This window comes from Mus caroli, chromosome X (genome assembly GCF_900094665.2).
Source record: "Mus caroli chromosome X, CAROLI_EIJ_v1.1, whole genome shotgun sequence".
NCBI lineage: Eukaryota > Metazoa > Chordata > Mammalia > Rodentia > Muridae > Mus > Mus caroli.
The window spans coordinates 81,431,284-81,455,624 of NC_034589.1; the positions used below are offsets into that span (position 1 = coordinate 81,431,284).

Genomic DNA, 24,341 nt, shown 5'->3' on the forward strand with positions numbered 1-24,341 from the left:
AATGAGGCTGTGTGACTCTAATAAAGCCACACCTAATCTTTTCCAAAACAGTACCACCAACTAGGGACCAAACATTCAAATATATAAACTTATGGGTACTACTCTTACTCAAGCCCCCATATTCTACTCCTTGGTCCCCATAGGCATGTAGCCATGCCATAATGCAAAAATCATTTAATACAACTTCAAGAGTCTCCATAGTCTTTCACAGTCTCAATGTTGTTTCAAATTTCAAAGTCTTTTCTGAGATGCAAGACAATCTCCTAATTATAAACCCTCTTTAAAAGAGCATATAAGGGCTGGGGAGATGGCTCAGTGGTTAAAGGCAGTGGCTGTTCTTCCAGAGGTCCTGAGTTCAATCCCCAGCAACCACATGGTGGCTCACAACAATCTAGAATGAGATCTGATACCCTCTTCTGGTATGTCTGAAAGAGTGACATTGTATTCACATGCATAAAATAAATACATCTTTTTAAAAAGAGCATATAAACCAAGGATTTTTTAAATTTACTTTTTACTTATTCACGTTACATCCCACTCACTGCCTCCTCCCAGTACCCTCCCAGAATCCTTCCCCCACCCCTTTTTCTTCTGAGTGTATGGGGTTTCCCCTGAGTATCCCCACACACAGGCATTTCAGGTCTAGCTATATTTGAGACTCTTGTCAGAGATAATGGGTGGATCTCTCTGTGACACACATTATATTCTGATATTTTGATACTCACAATTCTTCTATAATGTTTCTATTTCAGACTTTCTTTTGACTTTGTCTATGAGATTAAATAATTCTAGGAAATGTCCAACAGTTTTAAATCTAATCTCACCCTAGTTTACCTTAAGAATGACTTCCTGTGCCCAGAGTGATGTGGGATGGAGAGCAGATCCAGGATGCTTAAGAAAAAAAAATATGTTCAAGTGATCATTCTCTTTTCTGGTAGAACTACAATAGCATCTGCCATGAGAGACTTATCTTCCAGAGTAAATAAGATGCCCATTGTGGTGTTGAGTGAAACAATGCTATATGTCAGCTAGGCATCTGTTCTACTATAATGTATTCTCCTTCCTGATCTGAAGTACCTAATCACTTGAAGTTATATAACCTTGCAAATCTAAATATGCACAATGCCATTAAATATTCATTTTTTATGAATTATGATTTCATTATTAAGACAGTTTTCATTACAATTATTTGGGGAATCAGAAAGCATGCAATGGAGGTCAGTCAACAATTGGTCCTTCCACCATGTGGAACCTAGAGAGAAAACCTAGGTTGTCCAATATAGTAGCAGGTGCTAAGCTACCTTGTAGGCCCTCTGTTCTATTTTGGAACTCACTCTTTTGCTTCTAAGTCTGTAATGTGGGCCCAAGTACCTTTTTAATGTTTACCAAGATGTATATTGGAGTACTGAAATAACAGCCTCAGTTTTGGTTTCAGCTTAGGAGTGAAGTCCTGTGGGATCTAGATCAGGGGTCTAGTATGAATCCTGCTACTTAGTATCCCTGTGAACTCCAGAATATTTGGATATTCTGTAACTCTTGAACTTTCCACTAAGAAGAAGTGAACTTAATAGTCCTTTTGGTAAGGACCAAAAAGATTCATGTTGAACGCATGGCTTTGGTATCTGTCTCATCCTGTATTCACTTATTGAAGACTGGTGTTCACTAATGTGAGTATTTTGAGGTGTTTCATTGCTACTATCTACCAGGATTTTTTTCATGTTTAACCTAAGAGATGCCATAAAATTTATGGTTCTGGGGCCCCCAAACAGAGAGTGAAAACAACAAAAACATTCTGTCACAAGGCAAGGAGACATGGAAAATGTGTTTTTGATCAAACACACATTCCCATTTCTTTAGGAAGCAGACCACATTTGACCCACACCCATAACAAGAGCTTCTTCTAGAACCTATAATTGCATAGGTAGCTGCTGTGTATTATTTTCTTAAACATCTTCAGGAAGACTACCCAAGAACAGATGTTCAGTTAAGTGCTTTGGTAAAAGATAAACCTCAAACGAGAAATCCAACTCTGTGATTTTGTTTCTTAGGTATCCTTTAATAGCATAAGCAAAGCAGGTATTTGTTTCTTACAAGTTTGAAAAGAAGGAAAATATGGAGTAAAACAACATGAACTTAAAGTCTATTACTTTTTCTCTCAATTCTTTTCTCTCCTAAGTACAATTACATTCTAATTCCATGTTGTCTTATGGTACATTGCCAAAGTTAATTATGAAATTTCAAATATTTCACATCACAACAAACTTTCAGCCATCAACTTGGTAAACAGCAATGAAGGCATAATCTATTGTATTATTTCTATGTAACTTCTGATTTCAAGTAAACACAATGATAAAAGACACTAAACAGTTTTGTCAACAAGTAATTTGAGCATCACAAAAACAAAGATTAGCAGGCCCTTTCAATCACTTGGTAGAGACTACCTTAGACATCACTAACATGTGTAGGGAGGCTGGACTTGGCTTTAGAACGTTTCTTGGCCTTAGATTTAGTGCTTCTCTGGGCTTCATCTCCAGCTTGGGCTCTAGCTTTCCCCTTCAAAGATTCTTCATGATTGTATGGATAGGTAGAGGAGCCAGTCTCATTGATGTGGCCCAAAAATTCCATCACCTTTACCCGGCTCGATTCAGCATAAGCTTTTGGACCCCACAGGAACTGATAGCATGGAGGATCACTATCAGGAACCTGACGGTATTCTAGGTAGTTTTCCTGCACTAGATCTTCAGTGATGAGCTTCCTTGCATCCCCAAAGATGAGGTGTGGAACCCCATCATAGATTCCTAACATACTCAGGAAGTGCCAGACCTCTTCCTCTGGGAGACAGTAACCATTCAAATAGATCACACTTAAGAGAGGGATCAGAATGCCCCTAGTAGGAAGACCTAGCTCACTGCTCCCACTTCCATCATCCTGGAAATCTAACTTACTGACAAGAATGTAGGTTTGACCATGGGGCTGGATTTCTTTCACCTCAAGGCCAAAAACCAGATCCATGCGGTTGGAGGCTTTCTTAAGGATCTCCGGGAACTGCTCCTTGAAACTTTTAGTGACAACATTCAGCATTTCTTTCCTCAGCAGGGGCTCCTTCTGTTTGTACTTGTTGAGCATATACTCCATCAGCATCCCAGTCTTCCTTGTTAGAAGATCTTGCTGTGGGCTCTTCTTGGATTTCTGGGCCGCAGAGGAACTCACATATTTCTTTCCTTGGCTCATGGCACCCGTATCAGTGCTTTTGCAGGCAATGCAAATACTAAAAGTGGCGGTACTAGGCATTTCTTGAAACAACTTGGCAAGGATTTCAGAAGAAGTACTTGGCACAGCATCTCCAGAGGGCAGAGCAGAGGAAGAGGATGACTCTTCCTCCTCTGGTGCCATGGTTTCAGTATCCTCAAGCTCCTGGAACTTAGTTTTGCTCTGGCGGCGTTTCTCACGAGCCCGGACCTTACTCTTCTGTCCCCTGGGCATGATGGATAGGGTCAGTGATAGCAGGCAGGAACAAACAGCAGAGCAGTTGACTTGGATACCTAGACAAAGAGAGTGAGATAATATATATGAGCACCTTAATTGTGTTTTGAATAGATTGCCTTTTTAATCAATATCCCTTTAACTTTCCCCAAACCCACAGAGTTCTTGTTCTGATCAGCCTGCAGGTACTGCCAAGAATCAGCAAGTCTCCTTGTCTTCCAGTGTGTGATCACAGCTTACTTCTAGGATTATATTAACTCTTTTAAGCTTCTGTTCCCTCCTCTCTGAAGCTCTCATTTGACAGCTCAGAGGTTCCTCATAGCCCTGAGGGAGACTGCTTCAGGGAGTTTCAGTTCCACTGCACTAACTGGGTACACAGAGTGCTAAGAATTTAGCAAAGCCATTTCCATCTTGGGCACTTTGGGTCTTCAATCTTCCTTCAGGTTCCTTACCTAGGCTCCCTGTAACATTGGCACCACCTTCTTCTAAACTTTCAGACTGAGGTTATATTCACTCTTTGTGCTCAAAAACAAAGAGCCTAGTCAAGTGCTAAACTGGCAGCTCTTCTCTTTGCTCTCTAAAGGTGAGCCTGTCCTCAGAACTGTGATTATTGCTAACAATGCTAGCACGTTCATAACTTTCAATAGATCTGGGGCTCTAAATGGGCCTCTTCTTTCTGAAAATGGTGACTCACCATAGGTTATTGTCCCAAATTCACTCCTTTCAGGCCCTGCATACCAAGGCTTACATGAATCTACTCCACTTGGCCAATCAGGCCAAGGTAGCTGATTTTGTGAAGCTACCTCTCAAGGAAATGAGACAGCACTTTACTTTGTCACATCCCCCAAGAGACTTATAAAGTCCTATACTACTTTCAACATTTCATTTTGTTCCCAGTCCATGTAACATACCTCTATGCTTAAACATTCTTAATGCTTTTCTCCTTTGCATATTTTGACTATACTAAATACTGTGTTTCATCATGAAAATTTACACACATATATTTGGCATTTTGATCAAATTCTTCTGCTATTGTCCTCTCTTTTCACTGCTTCTTTTTTTTTTAACAGAGACTGTTGTTTCTCACAAACCTCTCATATCTAAAATTGCATGCGGTTCTTAAATATATGATTAAATCCTTCTGTGTTTTCTTTGTTCTGCATCTTGTACTTTAAACATTGTATCACTACACAATTCAGGATGGCCTTGCTTTCAGAATATTTTCTCCTGTGTCTGCATCCCTCCCACATGCTCCCCTGGGTTGTCTAAATACAAGTTACTTGGGCCTTTTTAGTTTACATCTTTTGTTTTTTGTTTGTTTGTTTTTTTTTTAAGTTTTCTTTTGAGTTTTATTGTTTGGATTTTGTTTTCTTTCTTCTTTTTGGGAGTGAGGGAGCATTTTGACTTCCGAACTCCTGAGGATTTAGTAAAATTGTTCCATGTTTACTTGCCTAATCTGCACAGGGTCTTCTAGAGCCCAGTGCAAAGGTGGCAGAGTGTGGAAGCAGAATTGTTTAGAATGAGTATTCTTTATCACTCGTGGTTTAAAGTTTGACTTTAATTGTGGGCATCATCATGCCATCTTCTGGGCTCCTTCCTAAGATCAAGGTTCCCCCCTCACCCCCGTTCTCTGGGTGAGACCTTCTAAGATATGTCACAAACCACGGCTTTCTCAGAACAAGCCCAGCGACCTAGGGATGGAATTGAATGCAATCCCTGTGATTATCAGAAGAGTAGGCTCTTCTTAGTACATATTCTGGCTCCTTACCTTGACCAAAGACTCCTTTTGGACTTGCCAGCAGCCGTTCTATGGGAGGGCATGCAGCAACTCTGCCAACGGCGCCAACAACACAGTTTATCCCCTCTGCACTACAGGAAGAGGAGGTAGATCACATCCGGTGAGGGGCTGGCTCTGAAGATTGACAGCAGATCCAGGTTGCTAAGGATCCACACTGTCAGTTCAATTTGGAAGGTAACCTGAAATTCCTCAGGTAAGTGACTGAACTTTCTCAAACCTTCACACTTTCCTCAGTCCATGGCACACAAAGCTCCTTGTGGAAGCCTCCAAAACCCAATTGCAGCCTTTGACACCACTTTCCCTACTATGCATCCTTCTACTTCTTAAATCTCCAGAACCCCCTCATTTTGTATGTCACCCTATATTGTATGTCCCTTCCCCCTTTGGGGCTTTCATCTCAGCTTTAGATAAACATCTCTGCTTTCCCAGAGATAGAATAACAAGATTGCAATGTTGTATGGTGTATTCCAGTCAGGAATAGGTTCCACATATCCCAGGATCCTCTCTTCTATTGACTCAAATATGCTAGCAGCAAACATTGACCTATTTCTTAATCCTTAGAGTCTAGAGATGACAGAAAGCTTTACAGCTTTCTCTCTGGCCTCCCGGATATGGAAAGAGAGTTAAGTCTTCTGATGTCCACCTACTTTCTACAGTGGTCTAGCAGACCCACTGGACTTCTGGAAGTCCTCCAGCCTCCACAGGAAGCCCACACCCTCCTAGGTCATAGATCTTGTAATCCAGCCAAGCATTACATGAATGAATGTGCAATGAATGAATGTACAGCTGGAGTTTCTCAGGCCAGAGAACAGGACTCTGAGTCCCTATTTGAGGGCAGTCCCTCTCAATCCCGCTTAGAACCACTCCCCTTGCAGAATGGAGGCCCTGCACATTACATCCCATTAGATGCCTTGCTAGGACCTTCAGGGCAGAACTAGAGAACACCCCAAACACTATGTGCTGATTGAACAAAGTGGATTTTGGGGATCCTGCAATTTCTTCTACTTTTCTGAGCCCATCTACACATTCTTTTTTTTTTCCCTATAATTACATTTAATTATCTTACTTATTCACCTCACATCCTGATAACTGCCTCCCCCTAGTCACCACATCCCCCCTTCTCTTCTGAGTCAGTGGGGAATCCCCTGGGTATCCTCCCTCACTTCAAGTCTCTCTGAGGCTAGGTATTTCTTCTCCCACTGAGTCCAGACAACATATCCCATAGACAGGTGACAGCTTTTGAGATAGCCCCCACTAAGGTCAAATGTCATGAGTGGAAGCAAGGCCTCGGTTGAGACTGGCAACTCAGCTCTCACAGATAAAGACACAATGCTGAGGTCTTGTTGTTCATTTTCTTTCTTTCTCTCCTTTTAAAAAATTAAGTTAGTTCTTTCACAATTTCACGCACATATACAATGCATTCTGGTTACTGTTCCTCAACTCTTTCTTACCTCTATGTCCATTTCCCAGATTCATTTGCTTTTATTGTGTGACTCTCTTAGAATAGATGCTTTCAGTATACCATTCTTTTCAGGGGTGTCCCATTATGAGTGCTGGCAGGTCTCCTCACCTTGACTCCATATTGTGTCTTTTTGTATGTGAAGAGCTAAATTTACTCTCTAACATCTTGCTCATTATTCCCAGATATCATGCAGAAAAATCCAAGAACATACCTCAGCTTCATAGCTCCCCCTGTGTTTTCCCATAGTTAAGAATAGGATCTGGCCATGTGCTTCTTATTGCTCCTCCTGTGAGATCTTTCTAGATAAGATTGCTTTCCCTTTGTTCTCCTGTTGGATAAGACAAGTGAGTCTAGGGATGATTGTTTCTTAGGAGAGCTGATAGTAGAGTCAATATTGCAAGGGACCCTGCTTTTCACCTTTCCCAAATAGTGTTCCTTTAGCTTTCTTACTGAGTATCTAACAACCTCAGGATCATAGTCCTGCCGAACTGTAGTTACTACCTTAGGCCAATGTTCTGTTTCGCCTCAAGAGAGATACCTAGTTTGAATGCCCTGCCTAAGGCATTTGAGGGTTGAGTGCAGGTTTAGATGGATTGCTGAATGAGACCATAATTTTTAAGGTGCAATGGTATATTTTTAGTATTCATACATAGAGTTCTTTTTATCCACGTCTTGGAGATTTCTTGGAAAACGAGGTGTCCATGAAACCTCTTGAATACTGTTCCCACAATAGAGTTGCCTGATGGCATTCTGGGTTTAATGTGAGGTGGGACTAACTCTAAGGTAAGGTGTCACACTCTAAGCCACAGGTACTAGGATATCAGAGAAAAGTGATAGCAATGCATACTCTTTTATACCAACTAGTATAGGTTTGATAGGACTCTGTTTTAATGGATTTACCTCAGTCATGAAAAGTATCTGTGCAGAATGCTTGTAGGATCCCTAAATTTGCAATTTCTTGACATTGCTATATGGCTTTGCTACTGTCATCAGGTATCATCATTTTTCTCTTTTATTGAAAGTTTCATTTATGGTAATATTTTGTGTTCCTTTGTCTCTGTATTATAATGCTTTGTGAAAAGAATTATTCAGAATCTTTTCATCAGATTTGACCTAAGATTAAGTAAGAACTTGATGGTTTTTAGTAATACTGCCAATTTCCCATAGGACCCTGGATACTCCATAATGGAGCAGCTGTATTGGAGGATATTGTAAAGAAATGTGAATTAAGTGATGTAAGCTTTGCCTCAGGTGCAGAGTGTGTGCAATGAATAGTGTGGACTAAGGAAGAATTCCCATTGGGAAGCTAGGCTTACTGCTGCTGTTAACTAGTCTTGTGAACCTGACCACATGCTCAACGTGAAATAACTGTAAACAGAGGAGATGCTACTTAAGAAAGGAATAGCCAGTGCTTCCCCATTAGAGGATTTGTCGTTGATAGTGCTAATGCTGTTGCTGTATATGTATGTGTATGTGTATATGTATGTATGTCGAAGTGTTGGCTACCACTCAGAATTCTTCTAAACAATAGATGTTTGGTTAATCTGGGGACAATATGAGCCAATGATCAAGAGATGAAGATGATTACAGATTAATTTATTCTACATTGTGGAATAAACTCAATAAGTTCAGGTACCTACATATATTTTAATTTACAAACAGAAACACTAAATGGAATAAGGTAAATAATTAGCTGAACATGTCAAGTAGACCTGGTCATGCATGTTTATCATCTTCTACTACTTTGGAGGCTGAGGGAGAAGGATTAAAAGTTTAGGGCTATTCTGGACAACCTAGTGATAGCCATGGCTTCAAAATGTTTTTTAAAATTAGTTAAAATTGGACTAGAGGTATAACTCAGTGATAGTGTGTTTGCATAGCATGAGTAAGACCCTAAGCTCAGAACCAATATCATCTCCCACCTACAAAAAGACTTGGCCTTTCCATACATTTTTGTTTCTCCATTCACAGCTCTTTTTAATGTAGCATTTGAAGGGGCACTATCAGATGTGAACATGTCAAACATTGCAGATTGTTTTTGCCTTACTTTTCTTCCCCATTTCCTCTACCTTACTAACAGTTAGAATACCTTCCTAAAGCTAGCCACCAAGGTCTATTCCCTTATTTGTCCACTGATTCATTACTGAAACAAAACACCAAGTTGCAACAATAAAAATTAATTATTTGTCTAATATGTCCAATTAGGATTTACCAGCTCACTGTAGTATAGACTGTTTCCCTTTCCCCTTTAAAACCCATTCCTACAGAAACACCCTGTTATTTGTATTGCTTTTCTTGCTTGCTGCTGCTATTTCTTCCTTTGTAGCCTCCCCCCTCACCTCTGCTTGACCCTCCAGTGTAATAAATCTTGTTTGTGCCAAGTATTTGGTATCTAGGCATGTTCTGTACCAATTCGGAGGGAGGGGGTCGCGTCTCTTTCCAAATTATTCCAAATTTCCAAGAAAATGCTTATCTCAACTGTACTTCTTCTTCTTCTTCTTCTTCTTCTTTTTTTTTTTTTGTTTGATTTTTTTCGAGACAGGGTTTCTTTGTATAACCCTGACTGTCCTCTGTAGACCAGGCTGGAATCAAACTCAGAAATCTGTTTGCCTCTGCCTCCCAAGTGCTGGGATTAAAGGCATGTGCTCAATTGTACTTTGATGGGAGGTTGTAGATCACATATTTTTAATGTTTTGCTAAATACCAGAACTTTTTTCCCCAATACTGAGAATTGAACTTTGGTCTTCAAGCATATCAGGTAAGTGAACTATCATTGACTTATATCTCCAGTACCTAAAACTCTCTCTCTTTTTTTGTTTTTGTTTGTTTTTTGGTTTTTTTGAGACACGGTTTCTCTGTGTAGCCTTGACTGTCCTGGAATTCACTCTGTAGACCAGGCTGGCCTCGAATTCAGAAATCTGCCTGCTTCTGCCTCCCAAGTGCTGGGATTAAAGGCGTGTGCCACCACTGCCTGGCTAAAACTCTTATTAACTTTGTTAAATAACAATAAATGTGTGATCCATGCCATCCAAAACATAAGCTTTGGAGCTAAGTAAATCATCCTTTAAAGCCAGGTATGATGACAATTGCTTACAATCCCAACACTAGGGAAGTTGTGTCAGGAGGATTGCTGAGAGTTCAAGAGCAACCAGTGACACCTACTGACATCTTAGCTAACCTGGGCTACAGGATGAGACCTTGTCTCAAATAAAACTCCTATGTTAAAAAGTAAAAATTAATACTATCAATGCATAAATAAATAAATAAATAAATAAGGTACCAATACATACTGATGACACAAAGAATGTATGTTGTGGGTACTTTTATAAGATAAACTAGATATAATAAATAATATAGAAATAACTAGATATAATAATAGTAGTATATAAATAATGCTGCATTGTTTAGAACTGTTTTGTAGCAGTTTCCTCTGAGACTGAGATACTCCATCACACAGGAAGCTCCTTAAGCCATAAAGTAAACAATTTAAACAGCTCCAGGAAACCCTGAAACTGATCACATTCATTAGGCTCCTCTCTCCCAGAATAAACAATAAAAACTGCTGAGAGTCTCTCTCAAGCAAGCCAAGCTACCAAGATTCTGAGACTAGACCAGCTGACTGGAAAAGATTTAGACCAGTGAATTACCTGGGAAGGACACTACCCAACTTGTTGAGCTGTCTGTAGGCTGTACACTGTCCTCCGGGTCCCCAGAGTTGGTGACCTGTATATATGTCACATATATGAGGTGGGTTGACTTTGAGTCATTTCTGCTCCTGTAACTTCTCACCTAAAATGCTATAAATAACCTATTGGTTCATTAACTTATACTTTAATGGTATCTGTACTTCAGTCTGTGGTAAATTTCTCTCTCTCTCTCTTCTTTTTTTTTATTTTAAGCCTACAGCACCCAGTATACCCATGTTGTCTCCCATCCAAGTACTAACCAAGCCTGACCCTGCTAAGTTTCTGAGATCAGACGAGATCAGGTGCGTTCAGGATGGTATGGCTGTAGAGTGAGGTAAATTTCTTATCTGCAATGTGTAGGCATGTGTATAGTGTCACCCCAGAAAAAGTTTTTTCATACAACATAAAATCAATGACCACAAACTTCAAGGACAAAGTGGAAATTTTCACAGCCTTTATTGAACATGGGAGAAGCTGCTGGACATGGCTCTAGAACATGCCTCAGTTTTGACAGTAGTGTCAAGCATGTCTCCAAATTTCCTCAGGAACTCTCCTATCTCTCAAAACTTCTCACTCCAGAATGGAGGTCTGAATATAATATTAGTATTGGATCAGAAACTTTTAAAAAGTATTTATTTATTTACTATATGTGAGTAAACTGTAGCTGTCTTCAGACACACCAGAAGAGAGCATCAGATCCCATTACGAATGGTTGTGTGCCACCAAGTGGTTGCTGGGGGTCAGAAACTTTTAAGCCTTTCAGTTTCCTGCTTGAGTATGGGCTCTTGAACCCACAAGTACTAAAAATGTGGAAGGCCACTACTACATACTAGCTGATATTCCAGTGACCTTTTCTGGACCAAATCTTTAGCTTCCTGGGATCCCTAAAAGATGAAGTACTTCTCTCTAAAATTTATAGTCATTTTATTTAGGTCTACTAAGATTATATTCTCAGTAGACTCAAGTCATCTGGAAGCTAGTCTTGTCCCTGTAATAAGAGAACACTTTCTGATAATAGATAGAAGTTCAGAATTCTGACAGAGGTATAAAAATGTCCTAGCCCTTTTACTACATCGTTGAAGACCATTTGAATAAGCTTGAATGTTCTCCTGGGAAACTCAGAAATTATTCTTTACATTTTTATGACATTTTCAGCATGTCTCTTTCATTGGATTCCTGAGAAGTCATTCACTAATAAAAAACCATTTTCTAGTCTAGAAGAGAGCTGAGAAAGTTTTCAGTGTTTGACAAAGCCTGCACACTTCTTTCACTTTCTAAATTCTTCTCCCTGAGCTCTTAGTACTCATCTTTGAAGCATTTCATAAGACAATAGGTGCTCTGGGATTCTGATTGTCCTGTGAGTTAGTAACTTGTCCTTAGAGTTACTGATGTTTCTTGCTCACAGTCATGATATCTTTTTTGTGACCACAAAAAAGCATGGCAAATTCAGATGATAGCCTAAGAAAAAAGAAGTAGTTAAATAACGTTAGCTAGTGCATTCAACTGTGTTGATCTGACTAGTGCATCTCCTGGTGTTTTTTTTTTTTTTTTTTTTTTTGTCCCCCATAAGTACTTAGAGGTGGAAGAAAGAAGGCTTTTTGTTGTTGTTGTTGTTGTTGTTGCTGAGTACTCATTCAACCATCTACAGATTTTTCTAAAGAAAACATTTGAATTCTATGAAGTTTCATCAGTTTTACTTTTGGTGATTTCCAGTATTCATTGCAACTCCAGGTAATTCTTTTAATGTTCATTCTGTGTTCTAAAATCATTTTCCTTCAGATCATGGTCATTTTTCTAAGACCTCTAGTGAGGAGACTTTTCATGTGACCTCTTCTTCCTGTGTCACCACAGTGTTGACCACTACGCTACAATTTTATATGGCACCATTTGTTCTAATTTTATTGGGCTTATCAGTCAGGGTTTTTATCTTGCTTCATAAAAATAACATGGATTTTCTCCCCTGCTCTAAGATCATGAAACTATAAGGCAAAGGGCACTTGTCAATAAGACAAAATGGCAGCCTACAGATTGGGAAACGATCTTCACTAACCCTATGTCCAATAGAGGGTTTAATATCCAAAATATACAAGGAACTCAAGAAGTTAGACTCCAGAGAACCAAATAACACTATTAAAACACACACACACACACACACACATACGAGGAACAGAGATAAGCAGAGAATTCTCAACAGTGGAATCTCAAATGGCCTAGTAGCACTTAAAGAAATGTTCAACATCCTTAATCATCAGGGAAATGCAAATCAAAACAACTCTGACATTCTACCTTACACAAATCAGAATGGCTAAGATCAAAAATTCAGGTGACAGCAGATGCTGGTGAGGATGTGGAGAAAGAGGAACACTTCTCCATTGCTGGTGGGACTGCAATCTTGTACAACCACTCTGAAAAGCAATCTTGCTGTTCCTCAGAAAATTGGAATATGACTTTTCTAAACCTATCTTACTATGAAAAACATGCCCCTCTGACATTTTTCAACATAGTGTATTAAAGCTTATTCATAGATTAAATTGTGGATTTTTTTTTGTGAGAGTGCAATGATCCCTGAATGAAAGAAGTATACAGTTCAAGCACATTTTCAGAACCAAACATCTTTAGTGTCTATAAAGATAAAATCCAAAGTGCAAAGATAATTCAATAAATGACATAAAATATCAGTTGTTTTCTAAAACTTCAACTGAGAAACTCAATAAAGTTCTATCACATATAAAATATACTTCAGATGTCTGATTATTAAGATATATAGTCAAAAAAGTGATGTTAAATACATGTCACTCTAGATTCTCCTTTCCAAAAGATTCCTTGCTAAGACTATTGTAAACTAAAGCACATGCCTAAGTTCTCCGTTCCACAGCTAAACTTCAGGGAGCCTAGCTAAAAAGGTTAAGCTCAGGGCAAATATTCCTCCTCAGTTGAGAAGGAGAACATTTGGAAGGGAAAAAGTAATATCTTTTGAAATGGCTTTATTTAGACAGAAACAGTACTATGAGATTGTAATAACATAGAAGCCACAGAAGTATTTGCATTTTATCTAAATGATATACAGCATATACGGTATACAGTATATACTTCCCTCAGAAGACCGTTTCATTCTGGCTCCATCTGTACAAAGATACTGAAATGATTGATATCTTTTCTCTCGTTTTAATAATGATTAATTCAGAAAGCATAGGTAGAGACACTGTGTAGAAATAAGGTACCATATATCTGTGTGGAAAAGAGAAATTCGGAGACTGGGGGTGGGGACACAGTAATGGTCAGACATGGTATATAGAAATCTAAATCAATTTGGAGAAGCAGATCCTTCTTTTTCCTTAGACTTCAAACAAATTTACAAACTGATTTCTCAAAAAAATGTGCAAAATAATAAAAAATTATTTATTTTATGGTTTGGACTTAAAATGTTAGGCAATTAGACAGGTGTTGAGCCTATGGAGTTAATTTGCTCAATACTTTATTTCCAAACATTATAAATACAAGGAAATGAAATGTCAAAAGATAGCTGACATTTTAAGAAGCAGCAGATGAATAACATATTTAAGACTTACCTATCACATCTGAGCAATTTTAGTAGTTGCTAGTGCCTACAACTCCCAGTGAAATAAACCCCAATGAAAGTCATTCCTATATTGTGTTAGAGGTATTCTAGCTAGCTAATAAAGATATCACATGTAACCATTTCTAAAATTTGTTCCACCAGCATACATTTTAACAGTGTCTCATCCGTTGGCTTCTAGAATTTTACTATTTTTCCATAGTAATCTGGCCATAATATTTGCCTAGATAAAGTTTTAATATGCTATAAAAGTATCAGAGAACTGCAGCAAAGCATTGTGATTTTCCTAAAAGAAATTGCAACTGAAATGCATACACAGAGTAAGCACTACAAGGAGGAAACAACTTCGAGTTTTATAATTTTGTGCAACCATGTGCTATTATTTTATTATAAAGAAAAAAAACTAAGGGAGAAATTTAAATATCGGTATATAAATGTATTTCAATTTTTAAGTGCCAGTTTATTGTAAAGAACGTGTATATTTCTTCTACTGGAGATTTTCACTTCAGAACGAAAGCCTCTTCAAAGGTAATAATGTCCATTGTTCAAGCTCATCATTGAAATGGGGCAGGACAGTTTAAAATAACCTATAGTGTCAAATTATCAACATAGCAAAATCTATCCCACTCGGAGCTAGCTGCTCTTTTTAGGCTGATTTTTGTTTGTGACTAGAAAACTTTAGAAGGTGCCCAAAACAAAACAATATAAAATAACAACAGCAGCAGCAACAACAACAATGTAGCATACACGATCTATGAACAGTGACAGAACCTGCTGTCTAGTTACTTCCTTTCAGTTTGCAGAGAGGTTAAGAAACTCAACTCCTTGCTTCTTTTCTTCCACTGACTATTGCCTTCATTTAACTGCTGCAATTTTTTGCTTAAGCTGTTGGCAATAATTCTCCTCTTTAAGAAAGACCCCTATGGAGAAAGTAGTCCTAATATTGCATAGAATATTAAAGAGTAAGAATAAAAGAAAAAAATCTAGCTTCACAATTTGAACTTCAGATTTTATTCGTGACTGACAGAGAAAATATAGTAGAAAGTGCATGGATTTTTCCCTCCTAGCCTTAACATCAATTAAACACACAATGGCCATGTAACCTGAACACATTATATACTTATTTAATGAAGTTGATTTAGTGCGACATTTTTTGAATAAAAGATAGATATCTAGATTAAATGTTTGTGCACTACAAATGGGGGGGCTTTAAACTTTTGATTATGTCAAATACATTACCCAAGCCAGAAACTCATAGATTTAAGGTTTCTATGGCTTTACATTCTTGATTGAAGATAGCACATATCAAAATGTGGAAAACCAAAACTGATTTCATAGAAAGAATAAACCAAGCTAGTTGTTCCTTGATAACAAAACCCAAAGAGTATCTGAAATCCAGAATATATTAAATGACAAACAAAAGATTAAAGAAGTATAAAAATATCAGTGAGAATTTCACTCAGAAGAGGAAACTAAATAGTCATCAGAGGTGGATGGAGGGAAGGAACTGGGTAGGAGAGAAGGTGAGGAGGGGAACAGGGGTGGCAGTCAGGTATGGTGGGTGGGGAAAGACAGGGCTGGGAATGAGAATGGAAATGGGTAATGGGGGCATCTCTTGTGAATAGCTGGAGGTCTGTGATTGGAGAGGACACGGGGGAGGCTATGGGAGTGACACTAGCTGAAATTCCTACCAGAAAGGGATATAGAGACTGAAGTAGAGACCTCTTGGTAGACTTCTAGAGGAAGCTAGGCAGGGCTTCCAGAGGAGGGAGGGAGACATCAAACTACCCACAAAATCTTCAACCCCAAAATTTGTTTTTCCTACAATCTGTGCAGGGATAAACATAGATTGAGGGAACACCCAACCAATGACTGTCCCAACTTGAGACCTGTCCCAGGAGAAAGATCCAACCCCTGACACTATTATTGATACTCTGTTATGCTTGCAGACAGGAACCTAGCATGACTGTCTCCTCAGGGGCTTCATCCAACAGCAGATGGAAACAGATGCAGGGACTCACAGTCAAATATCAAGCAGAGCCCTGGGAGTTTTGTGGAACAATAGGAAATAGGAGTGAGCAAGCTGGAGGGGTCAAAGACACCACAAGAAGATTCACAGAATTAAGTAACCTGGGACCATGTAGGCTCACAGAGACTAGGCCACCATCCAGGGAGCATGCAGGAGCTAGACGCAGACCCCCTACACATTTGTAGCAAATGTGTATCTTGGGGTTCTTGAGGGTGCCCTAACAAGTGGAGTGGGGGCTGTCTGGGTCTCTGTTTGCTTCCATTGGACACTCTTCCCCCTACTTGGACTTCCTGGATGGGCCTCAGTGGGAGAGGATGTGCTTAGTCGTGCTGGGAGTATGTGTCCCAGGGTGATGTGGTACCCAAAGGGGGGCTCCCCTTTTCTAGAGAAGGCGAGAAATGATAGGGAGAAGAATTTGTAAGTATGGCACTTGGAGATGTGACAGGAGGGGGGGTTATGATCTCGGGATATAAAGTGAATAAATAAAGGTAAATAAATAAATAAATAAAGGAATTTGAAAGAGTAAGAAAATAAAAACAGTTCTTATTTAAAAAAAAATCAGAGAGAAGTGTAGATGCTGCTGAAATGAAAGGAGTTCAGTTGCAGCACACATTCCCCCGAAACCCACAGGCCACTTAGGACAGGTGAGTAATCCCAGCCCCAACTCAGTAGCAGACCACTTGCTGCAGTACACCTTGCAGATCTTTTCCTACAGCCTTCCTCTCCACTTCTCCTGTTTTTCCAGCATCCAACTATAGCAGGCTTTCTCTGTGAACCTATCAGCCAAGCATGCTGGAGAAGCAAGTAGGCCAGTGAAGCAAGTAGATGAGCTTCAACTCTTTACTCTCTCTCCACTCCTCCAAATCCAATCCCCCCAATCTCACCCCACACCTACGTCAGACTGATGGTTGGTGTCTCTACTCAATCTGCCTCTTTCCCCAGAGGACTAAACATATCCTGGTGGAACAGCCTGCTCCCCTCCCTCCTTTCCCCCATTCCTATCCCATTCACATTCTTTTTTTTCTTTTTTTTTAATACTTTTTATTAGGTGTTTTCCTCATTTACATTTCCAATGCTATCCCAAAAGTCCCCCATACCCTCCCACCCACTCCCACTTTTTGGTCCTGGCATTCCCCTGTACTAGGGCATATAAAGTTTGCAAGTCCAATGGGCCTCTCTTTCCAGTTATGGCCGACTAGGCCATCTTTTGATACATATGCAGCTAGAGTCAAGAGCTCCGGGGTACTGGTTAGTACATCATGTTGTTCCAACAATAGGGTTGCAGATCCCTTTAGCTCCTTGGGTACTTTCTCTACCTTCTCAATTGGGAGCCCTGTGAACCATCCAATAGCTGACTGTGAGCATCCACTCCTGTGTTTGCTAGGCCCCAGCATAGTCTCACAAGAGACAGCTATATCTGGGTCCTTTCAGCAAAATCTTGCTAGTGAATGCAATGGTGGCAGTGTTTGGAAGCTGATTATGGGATGGAACCCTGGATATGGCAGGCTCTAGATGGTCCATTCTTTTGACACAGCTCCAAACTTTGTCTCTGTAACTCCTTCCATGGGTGTTTTGTTCCCAATTCCAAGAAGGGGCACAGTGTCCACACGTTGGTCTTCATTCTTCTTGAGTTTCATGAGTTTAGGAAATTGTATCTTATATCTTGGGTATCCTAAGTTTCTGGGCTAATATCCACTTATCAGTGAGTACATATTGTGTGAGTTCCTTTGTGATTGGGTTACCTCACTCAGGATGATACCCTCCAGGTCCATCCATTTGCCTAGGAATTTCATAAATTCTTTCTTCTTAATAGCTGAGTAGTACTCCATTGTGTAAATGTACCACATTTTCTGTATCCATTCCTCTGTTGAGGGGTATCTGGGTTCTTTCCAGCTTCTGGCTATTATAAATAAGGCTGTTATGAACATAGTGGAGCATGTGTCCTTCTTACCGGTTGGAACATCTTCTGAATATATGCCCAGGAGAGGTATTGCAGGATCAGAGCTTCTAAGGCAGCCTCCTTTTCGGGCCCCAGACATCTGGCCACTTTCCTGGCCAGATGATAGGGGTCTGCCTGGGCCGGGAGCACTTGGCCTGAGCATTGACTGCAGATATCTTGGTTCCAGGACTCCTCCAAGAGTATTCTGCACAGGTGAGAGTGTGGAATACAGAAGCTAACAGCCAAAGCAACTCAGCTTTGGGACAGGTCCTGTTTTGGGCCTTCATTTTCGGCCAGGAGGGAGGTCCGAATGCCAGATATCTGTGCACCTTCCCTGTAAGAGGAGAGCTAGCCTGCAGAGAGTGCTCTGACCACTGAAACTTAGAGGAGAGAGCTAGTCTCCCAAGTCTGCTGATAGAGGCTAACAGAATCACCTGAGGAACAAGCTCTAACCAGAGACAAGTAAATCAACTAACTCCAGAGATTACCAGAAAACCCATTCACATTCTTAAGTGTTACTTTTCAGTACCTAGAAACACATTTTACCCAGAATCTTCAGTGGCCACACCAAGAAGGATCCTCCGAACTCCCTCCCAAGCAATGCTTAACCACCAAAATTTCCAAAGAACCAGAGAGGGCAACAAAACCTGAGGAGAAAACACCTACCCCAAAAGACATGACCAGCATCTAGAATTGCAGTCATCCCAAACCCAAATGCCTAGACACGATTGCAAAATCATCATAAATAACAGCTAAGATAGTATGTCTTCACTAGAGCCTAGCAATCTTACAAAAGCAATTCTGGAGTATTGCAACATAGCTGAATCACAAGAAAAAGATCTTAAAACCACCTGTATGAAGATGATTCACTAATTAGGAAATGATTAAGGCCCTTAAAAATATAAAACACAAACAAAAAGTAGAAGAAAATAAATAAACAGTTCAAGACCTGTTAATGGAAATAGAATTAATAAAGAATGCTGAAACTGAGAAAAATTTGGAAATGAAAAATTTAGAAAGTAACAGGAACTTTGGAGGCAAGCCTCACCAACAGAGTAAAAGCATGGAAGAGAGAAGCAGAGACATTGAAAACACTAGAGGAGTAATGGGTAGCTCAGTCAAAGAAAATGTCAAACCTTAAAAAAGAATCCTGACATAAAACATCCAGAGAATCTGGGAGCCTATGTAAATATCAAATCTTAGAATAATAGAAATAGAGGAGAGAGAAGAAACCCAAGTCAAAGACACAGAAAATATTTTCAAGAAAATCATAGGAAAGCAAAACTAAACAAACAAACAAACAAAAAACCCAGCCCTTACTTAAAGAAGAAGATGCCTAAAAAGATATAATAACCACACAAAACACCAAAATAGATGGGACCAGAAAAGAAAGTTCCTTGGCATAAAATTATCAAACCATTAAACATGGAACAAAGAAAGAATATTAAAAGCTGCAAGGGAAAAATACTAAGTACCACATAAAGGTAAATCTATTAGAATAATACCTGGCATTTCAATGGAGAATCTAAAAGACAGAAGGGCTAGGACAGATGTTTCACAGATTTTAAAAGAGTGTAGATCCTAGCCCAAAGCAACATTTTCTATCATCATAGATGGAAAAAAAAAGAAATATTTTCATACTATGGAAGATTTATTTTGAAATAGTTGTCTTTTAGGAGAAAATGGAAGAAAAATCTACTATATTATTTCAATCAAATAATTCTTATGCTTGAATTAAGCATAATGTTTTTGATGATTTATTTATTTATTTATCTATTTATTCTTAATTTATTTATTCTTTTAACTTTTTCACTTTATAGTCTGCTCACTGTCCCCTTCCTGGTCACCTCATACACAATTCTTCCCTCATACCCCCTTCCCTTCTCCTCTGAGTGTGTGGAGGTCCCTTAGGTATCCTCCCATCTTTGAACTTCAAGTTCAAAGGCTTGGCACTTCCTCTCCTACTGAGGCCAGACAAGGGAACCCAACTAGTAGAACATATCCCACAGACAGGCAACAGCTTTTGGATTATCCCCTGTTCCAGTTGTTCGGGACCCACATGAAGACCAAGATGCACATCTGCTACATATGAGCAGGGAGGCCTCGGTCCAGGCTGTGTATGTTTTTTGGTTGGTAGTTCAGACTCTGAGAGCCCCAAAGGTCTGGGTAAGAAGATTCTGTTGGTCTTCCTATGGAGTTCCTATCCTCTTCAAGGTCCACAATCCTTCCTCTTGTTCTTCCACAAGTGTCCCCAAGCTCCATTAACTGTAAGTGTCTGCATATGTCTGAGTCAGCTGCTGGATGGAAACTCTCAGAAGACAACCATGTTTCAAAAGACAACTCCTGTCTGCAAGTATAACAGAGAAACATTAATAATGGTTAGCCTTCTTTGTACTGAAAGGGACTCTTCATTTCTACTAGCCCAGGAGATGAGGAGATGGGTGAAACATCCACAGTTGTACTCAGCTGTGGATCCTGTCAACTGCAATAATGACTTGTATGGCAAGATGTACCAGTGGGTTAAACAATGGCATAAATGTTATGGGGGTTGCCAACTTCTTTTTGGTTGGATTTAAGGTGTGCACCACATGAGGAAGCACATAGTTGCTATTATAAATTTGGTCAAGGACCTGTGTTGGGGAGCTCACAGACCTCAGAATAAACATATTATTGTTATTCTATATAAACAGGCATATAAATGGACAGAGTTGAAGATGGCCTTCTTCATGTGCCTGAATTTGTATCTTTATCAATAGATTAGTGCAGCTCCTAGACCTTGTCAGAAAAGTTTGTTTGTACAATGGATTTTGTTTAACACAGAAACTCATAACTAGTCAAAGTACAGAGAATAAGACTCAAAGGAGCCACAAATGGGTCACCTCTATCACAACTATTCACACGACTTAGAAACCATCATGGAAAAGTAGGCAGAAAGTTTGCAAGAATCAGGGCTCAGAGAGGATTCAAATAATGTCTTCTGGATATTACAGGATCTCTGAACTGATGACCTCAAACAGCTGTGGTTGCTTCTACACAATCAAGCCAGCCAAGATTCTAGTGTGGAGTGAGAACTGCTTTGGAAGCCCCAACCCTGAGGGATCTACTGGCATTTGGTTCATAGGAGAAAGTTTTCTTTAAGGGTGTGGCTCCTGGTAGGTTTGCCATCCTCCAGTAGTTGGCCACATACCCATGAATATATGGGCAGCAGAAACTGGATTTAATAAGTTAATGAAAGAAAACACAAGGACAGAAACTGGTGGTGAGGGGAGTCGAGGTAGATCTGGAAGGAGTTATAGGAAGAAGTAGGGGCAGGAGTAGTATAATACACTGATTGTCAAAGAATGAATAAAATATTTAAATTAGAATTAAATTTACTAAGTTTTATATGATCACTTTAAATGTTTCATGTAGCTCCAATATTTATCAGTATAAATGTAGAAAATGTCCATCAATACAGAAAAATCTGTGGGATTTTACTGATCTATACACATTTCTCATTTCCCTTGTTTTCCTTTCCTTCTTCTGTCTTAATTATTCACAACATTTTTTTTTACTGTGAATGTTAGATTGCAGTGAGTCAGATCATTTGTATTTACTATTACTGGCTCCCAAAAGCTGGTTATAGTATGGGGGTTAGGGTCCTGAGTCTCTACACTTAGCTGATAAGCTTGTAACAGCTGATGGTTGTTGCGAGAGGAAGAGTCAATCAAGCACCGGTGTAGTGCCCCACACATGTCCACGTGGGCAATGATAACTAGACTTAGAGTTTTATATTTTTAAAATACATGAAGTTGTGAGGGATGTGTGTTGGAGGAAGAAAGCAAAGTAGAAATGGAGTAAGGGTACACTGAATGAATGTGTATTTCAATGATTCATAACATGTTTTATTCAAAAAGTTCACATTCATTAAATACTATAAGTATATGCATAAATTATAAACACTAATTTGAAACAAAGTAGGTCAAGTCCCATCTCTCATTTTTTTCTATGTTTCTATATAATAGATACAGGTGACCCTGTGTAGAGCTTCTACCACCTCTGGCCTTCATTATGGTGTAGAGCTAGAATGGAGCTCCAGACCAAGAGCATATTATTGTGATACTGAGTAACAGATACAGCCAGTGCTGGAGTGGTTTGATAGATAGCAATAGATGCTGGAATTTCACCACTATAAGCTATGAACCCCCTACTTTTGCAACAACTGGTGTTAACACTGCCTTCATCCTCTGTGATGCTGCATCTTCTGCTACTGTTGTGTTAAGCCTACTTCTGTTCTAACAGCTGCAACTGTCACTAATCTAGTACATAAAAATCCCTTGAGGCTTGACAAAACTTCCTTGAAGTTTTCTTTTAGCCTCCTAAGGTACTGGTAGTGCACACTTTCATTATCTCTCTCAGCTCATGCACACACATGAGATGTTTGCTGAGCGAAGTGCACACCTTGGTGTTGAAAGTAAAAAATAATATAAAGACACGACTGTAGAAATGCTGTGATCCTGTGAACTTGCCCACTGCCTGCAGGAGACTGTCCCTTTTGCCTATGTACTTCATTTCTTGCATCCTCAGAAAGCTGATCTGGGAACTCTCTCTGTTGCAGTCTCCCTTGTGCTCAGCTACAAGCCTCAGTGATGCTTTTGGTGATATTGCCTTGCCTTTTCATGATTTTTATCTCAGATTGAACAGAAGAACTCCTAGCTGAGCTGGTAGAACTAAGAGCTGATAACACTCAGAGCTGAAAGCTGGGAACATCAAAAAGAGCTGTACTTTTATTATTATTTCTGTTTGAATTGAACAAAAGAACCCTTAGCAGATTGGTAAAAACATCTTTTAAATAAACAATTCTATAAGATTCAGTTTGAAAGCTATAATACTAAGTAGCAGAAAGTTCTGGGTCATCCTTGCTAGAAGATGCCTCTTTATTAATATCTATTTGGACTACCACATGCACAAAGAACCTTATTTTTTTCTAGAATAAGGACTTTAGTTAAGTGTCTATTTGCTTTTCATTCAAGTTTTGATCAAAATAATTGTTAAATTATATAACTTCACTATAAAATTAGTCAAGTCCTACCACAAAGAAATTTGTGAACTTCTAAGAAAATATGCAGATAATATAAAATATGAAATGTATGCTTTGAATAAGTATACACATAAATGGAGATTGATGATATCACAGATGATTTGTGGTGATTAGAAAAATTTTGCTGAGGATATAGCAATGAATTTTGAAGAACAGTGCATAAAAGCCTTTCCTAGATGACAAAAAGTAAAGAAAAATGAGCAGAACACCTTATCATATTTTGGAGCATTACAAGATCAAAAGGTAAATTAGCTTTGCTAATTGCAAGGAAAGATGAGTTGGCTACCAAATACTTGATATTGGTTTATAGTTGGAGAAAGTCCATTTCTGAGGTGTTATTTATGTTTTACTTATGTGTATGGGTATTTTGTCTGCATGTATGTCTGTGCACCATGTGCATACAGAACCCACAGAGACCAGACAAGGATTTTTTTCTGGAATATGGCAAAAATTTAACCAATACATTTGACTATCCGCTATCACATCTCATTTGAAAATTATCACTTTATCATCATTTAATACATTTCTTAATTTATTTTTACATTTTTTTTTCATTTAGTGGAGATGGTGTGCCATGTGATAGCTAGATGAGGGAAAATTATGGGATTTATTTCTTTCCTTTTTCTATGTGAGTTTAATGGATTTTTAGGCTTAGGAGAAGCCAACTTTACCTGCTAAACTTCTAATACTTCTTTAAAAATTTTCCTCCTTATGAAGGATATTAAGCCTAAAATCAATACTATTTCATGTCTTTTCTGAACATTAAAAATTCTGTTTTAATTAAATATATTCATTTTATTTTATTTGCAAGTGCTTTGCCTCTAGGTATGTGTGATTTGTTCCCAAGAGGTGTAGAAAAAGAAGGCATTGGAACTGGAGTTAAGCATAGTTGTGAACCACCTTGTGGGTGCTGGCAATTGAACCTAGGTTCTCTGCAAGAGCAAAAAGAGCTCACAAGCTCTAGACTATCTGTTCAAACGTCTGTCCTTTACAAAAAGCACTGTCTCTTATTAAGAATGAGTTTCTTTTAGAAAACATCTAGCTGTATTTTGTTTTGTTACCCACTTATATATCCTGTATCTTTCAGTTAATATATTTAAACTGTTTCATATGTATCTTAGGTTTTCTATTGCTGAAAAGAGACACCATGACCATAACAGAAACTGTTTAGCAGGGGCTGGCTTACAGTTTCAGAGGCTTAGTCCATTATCATCATAGTAAGAAACATAGCAGACATGGTGCTGGAGAAGTAGCTGAGAGTTCTACATCCAGATCAGCAGGCAGCAG

At 39.0% G+C, this 24,341-nt stretch overlaps 1 protein-coding gene and 1 pseudogene across 1 annotated transcript; both read right to left on the reverse strand.

The window, feature by feature from the left end:
- Positions 1–2,422: 2,422 nt before the first annotated feature.
- Positions 2,423–3,483, reverse strand: LOC110287457 (melanoma-associated antigen B2-like). The gene has a single exon (XM_021154069.1). The coding sequence runs from the start codon at positions 3,481–3,483 to the stop codon at positions 2,443–2,445; it is 1,041 nt and encodes a 346-aa protein (XP_021009728.1). The 3' UTR covers positions 2,423–2,442.
- A 7,157-nt stretch (positions 3,484–10,640) lies between these two features.
- Positions 10,641–10,759, reverse strand: LOC115030209 (annotated as a pseudogene).
- Positions 10,760–24,341: the final 13,582 nt, after the last annotated feature.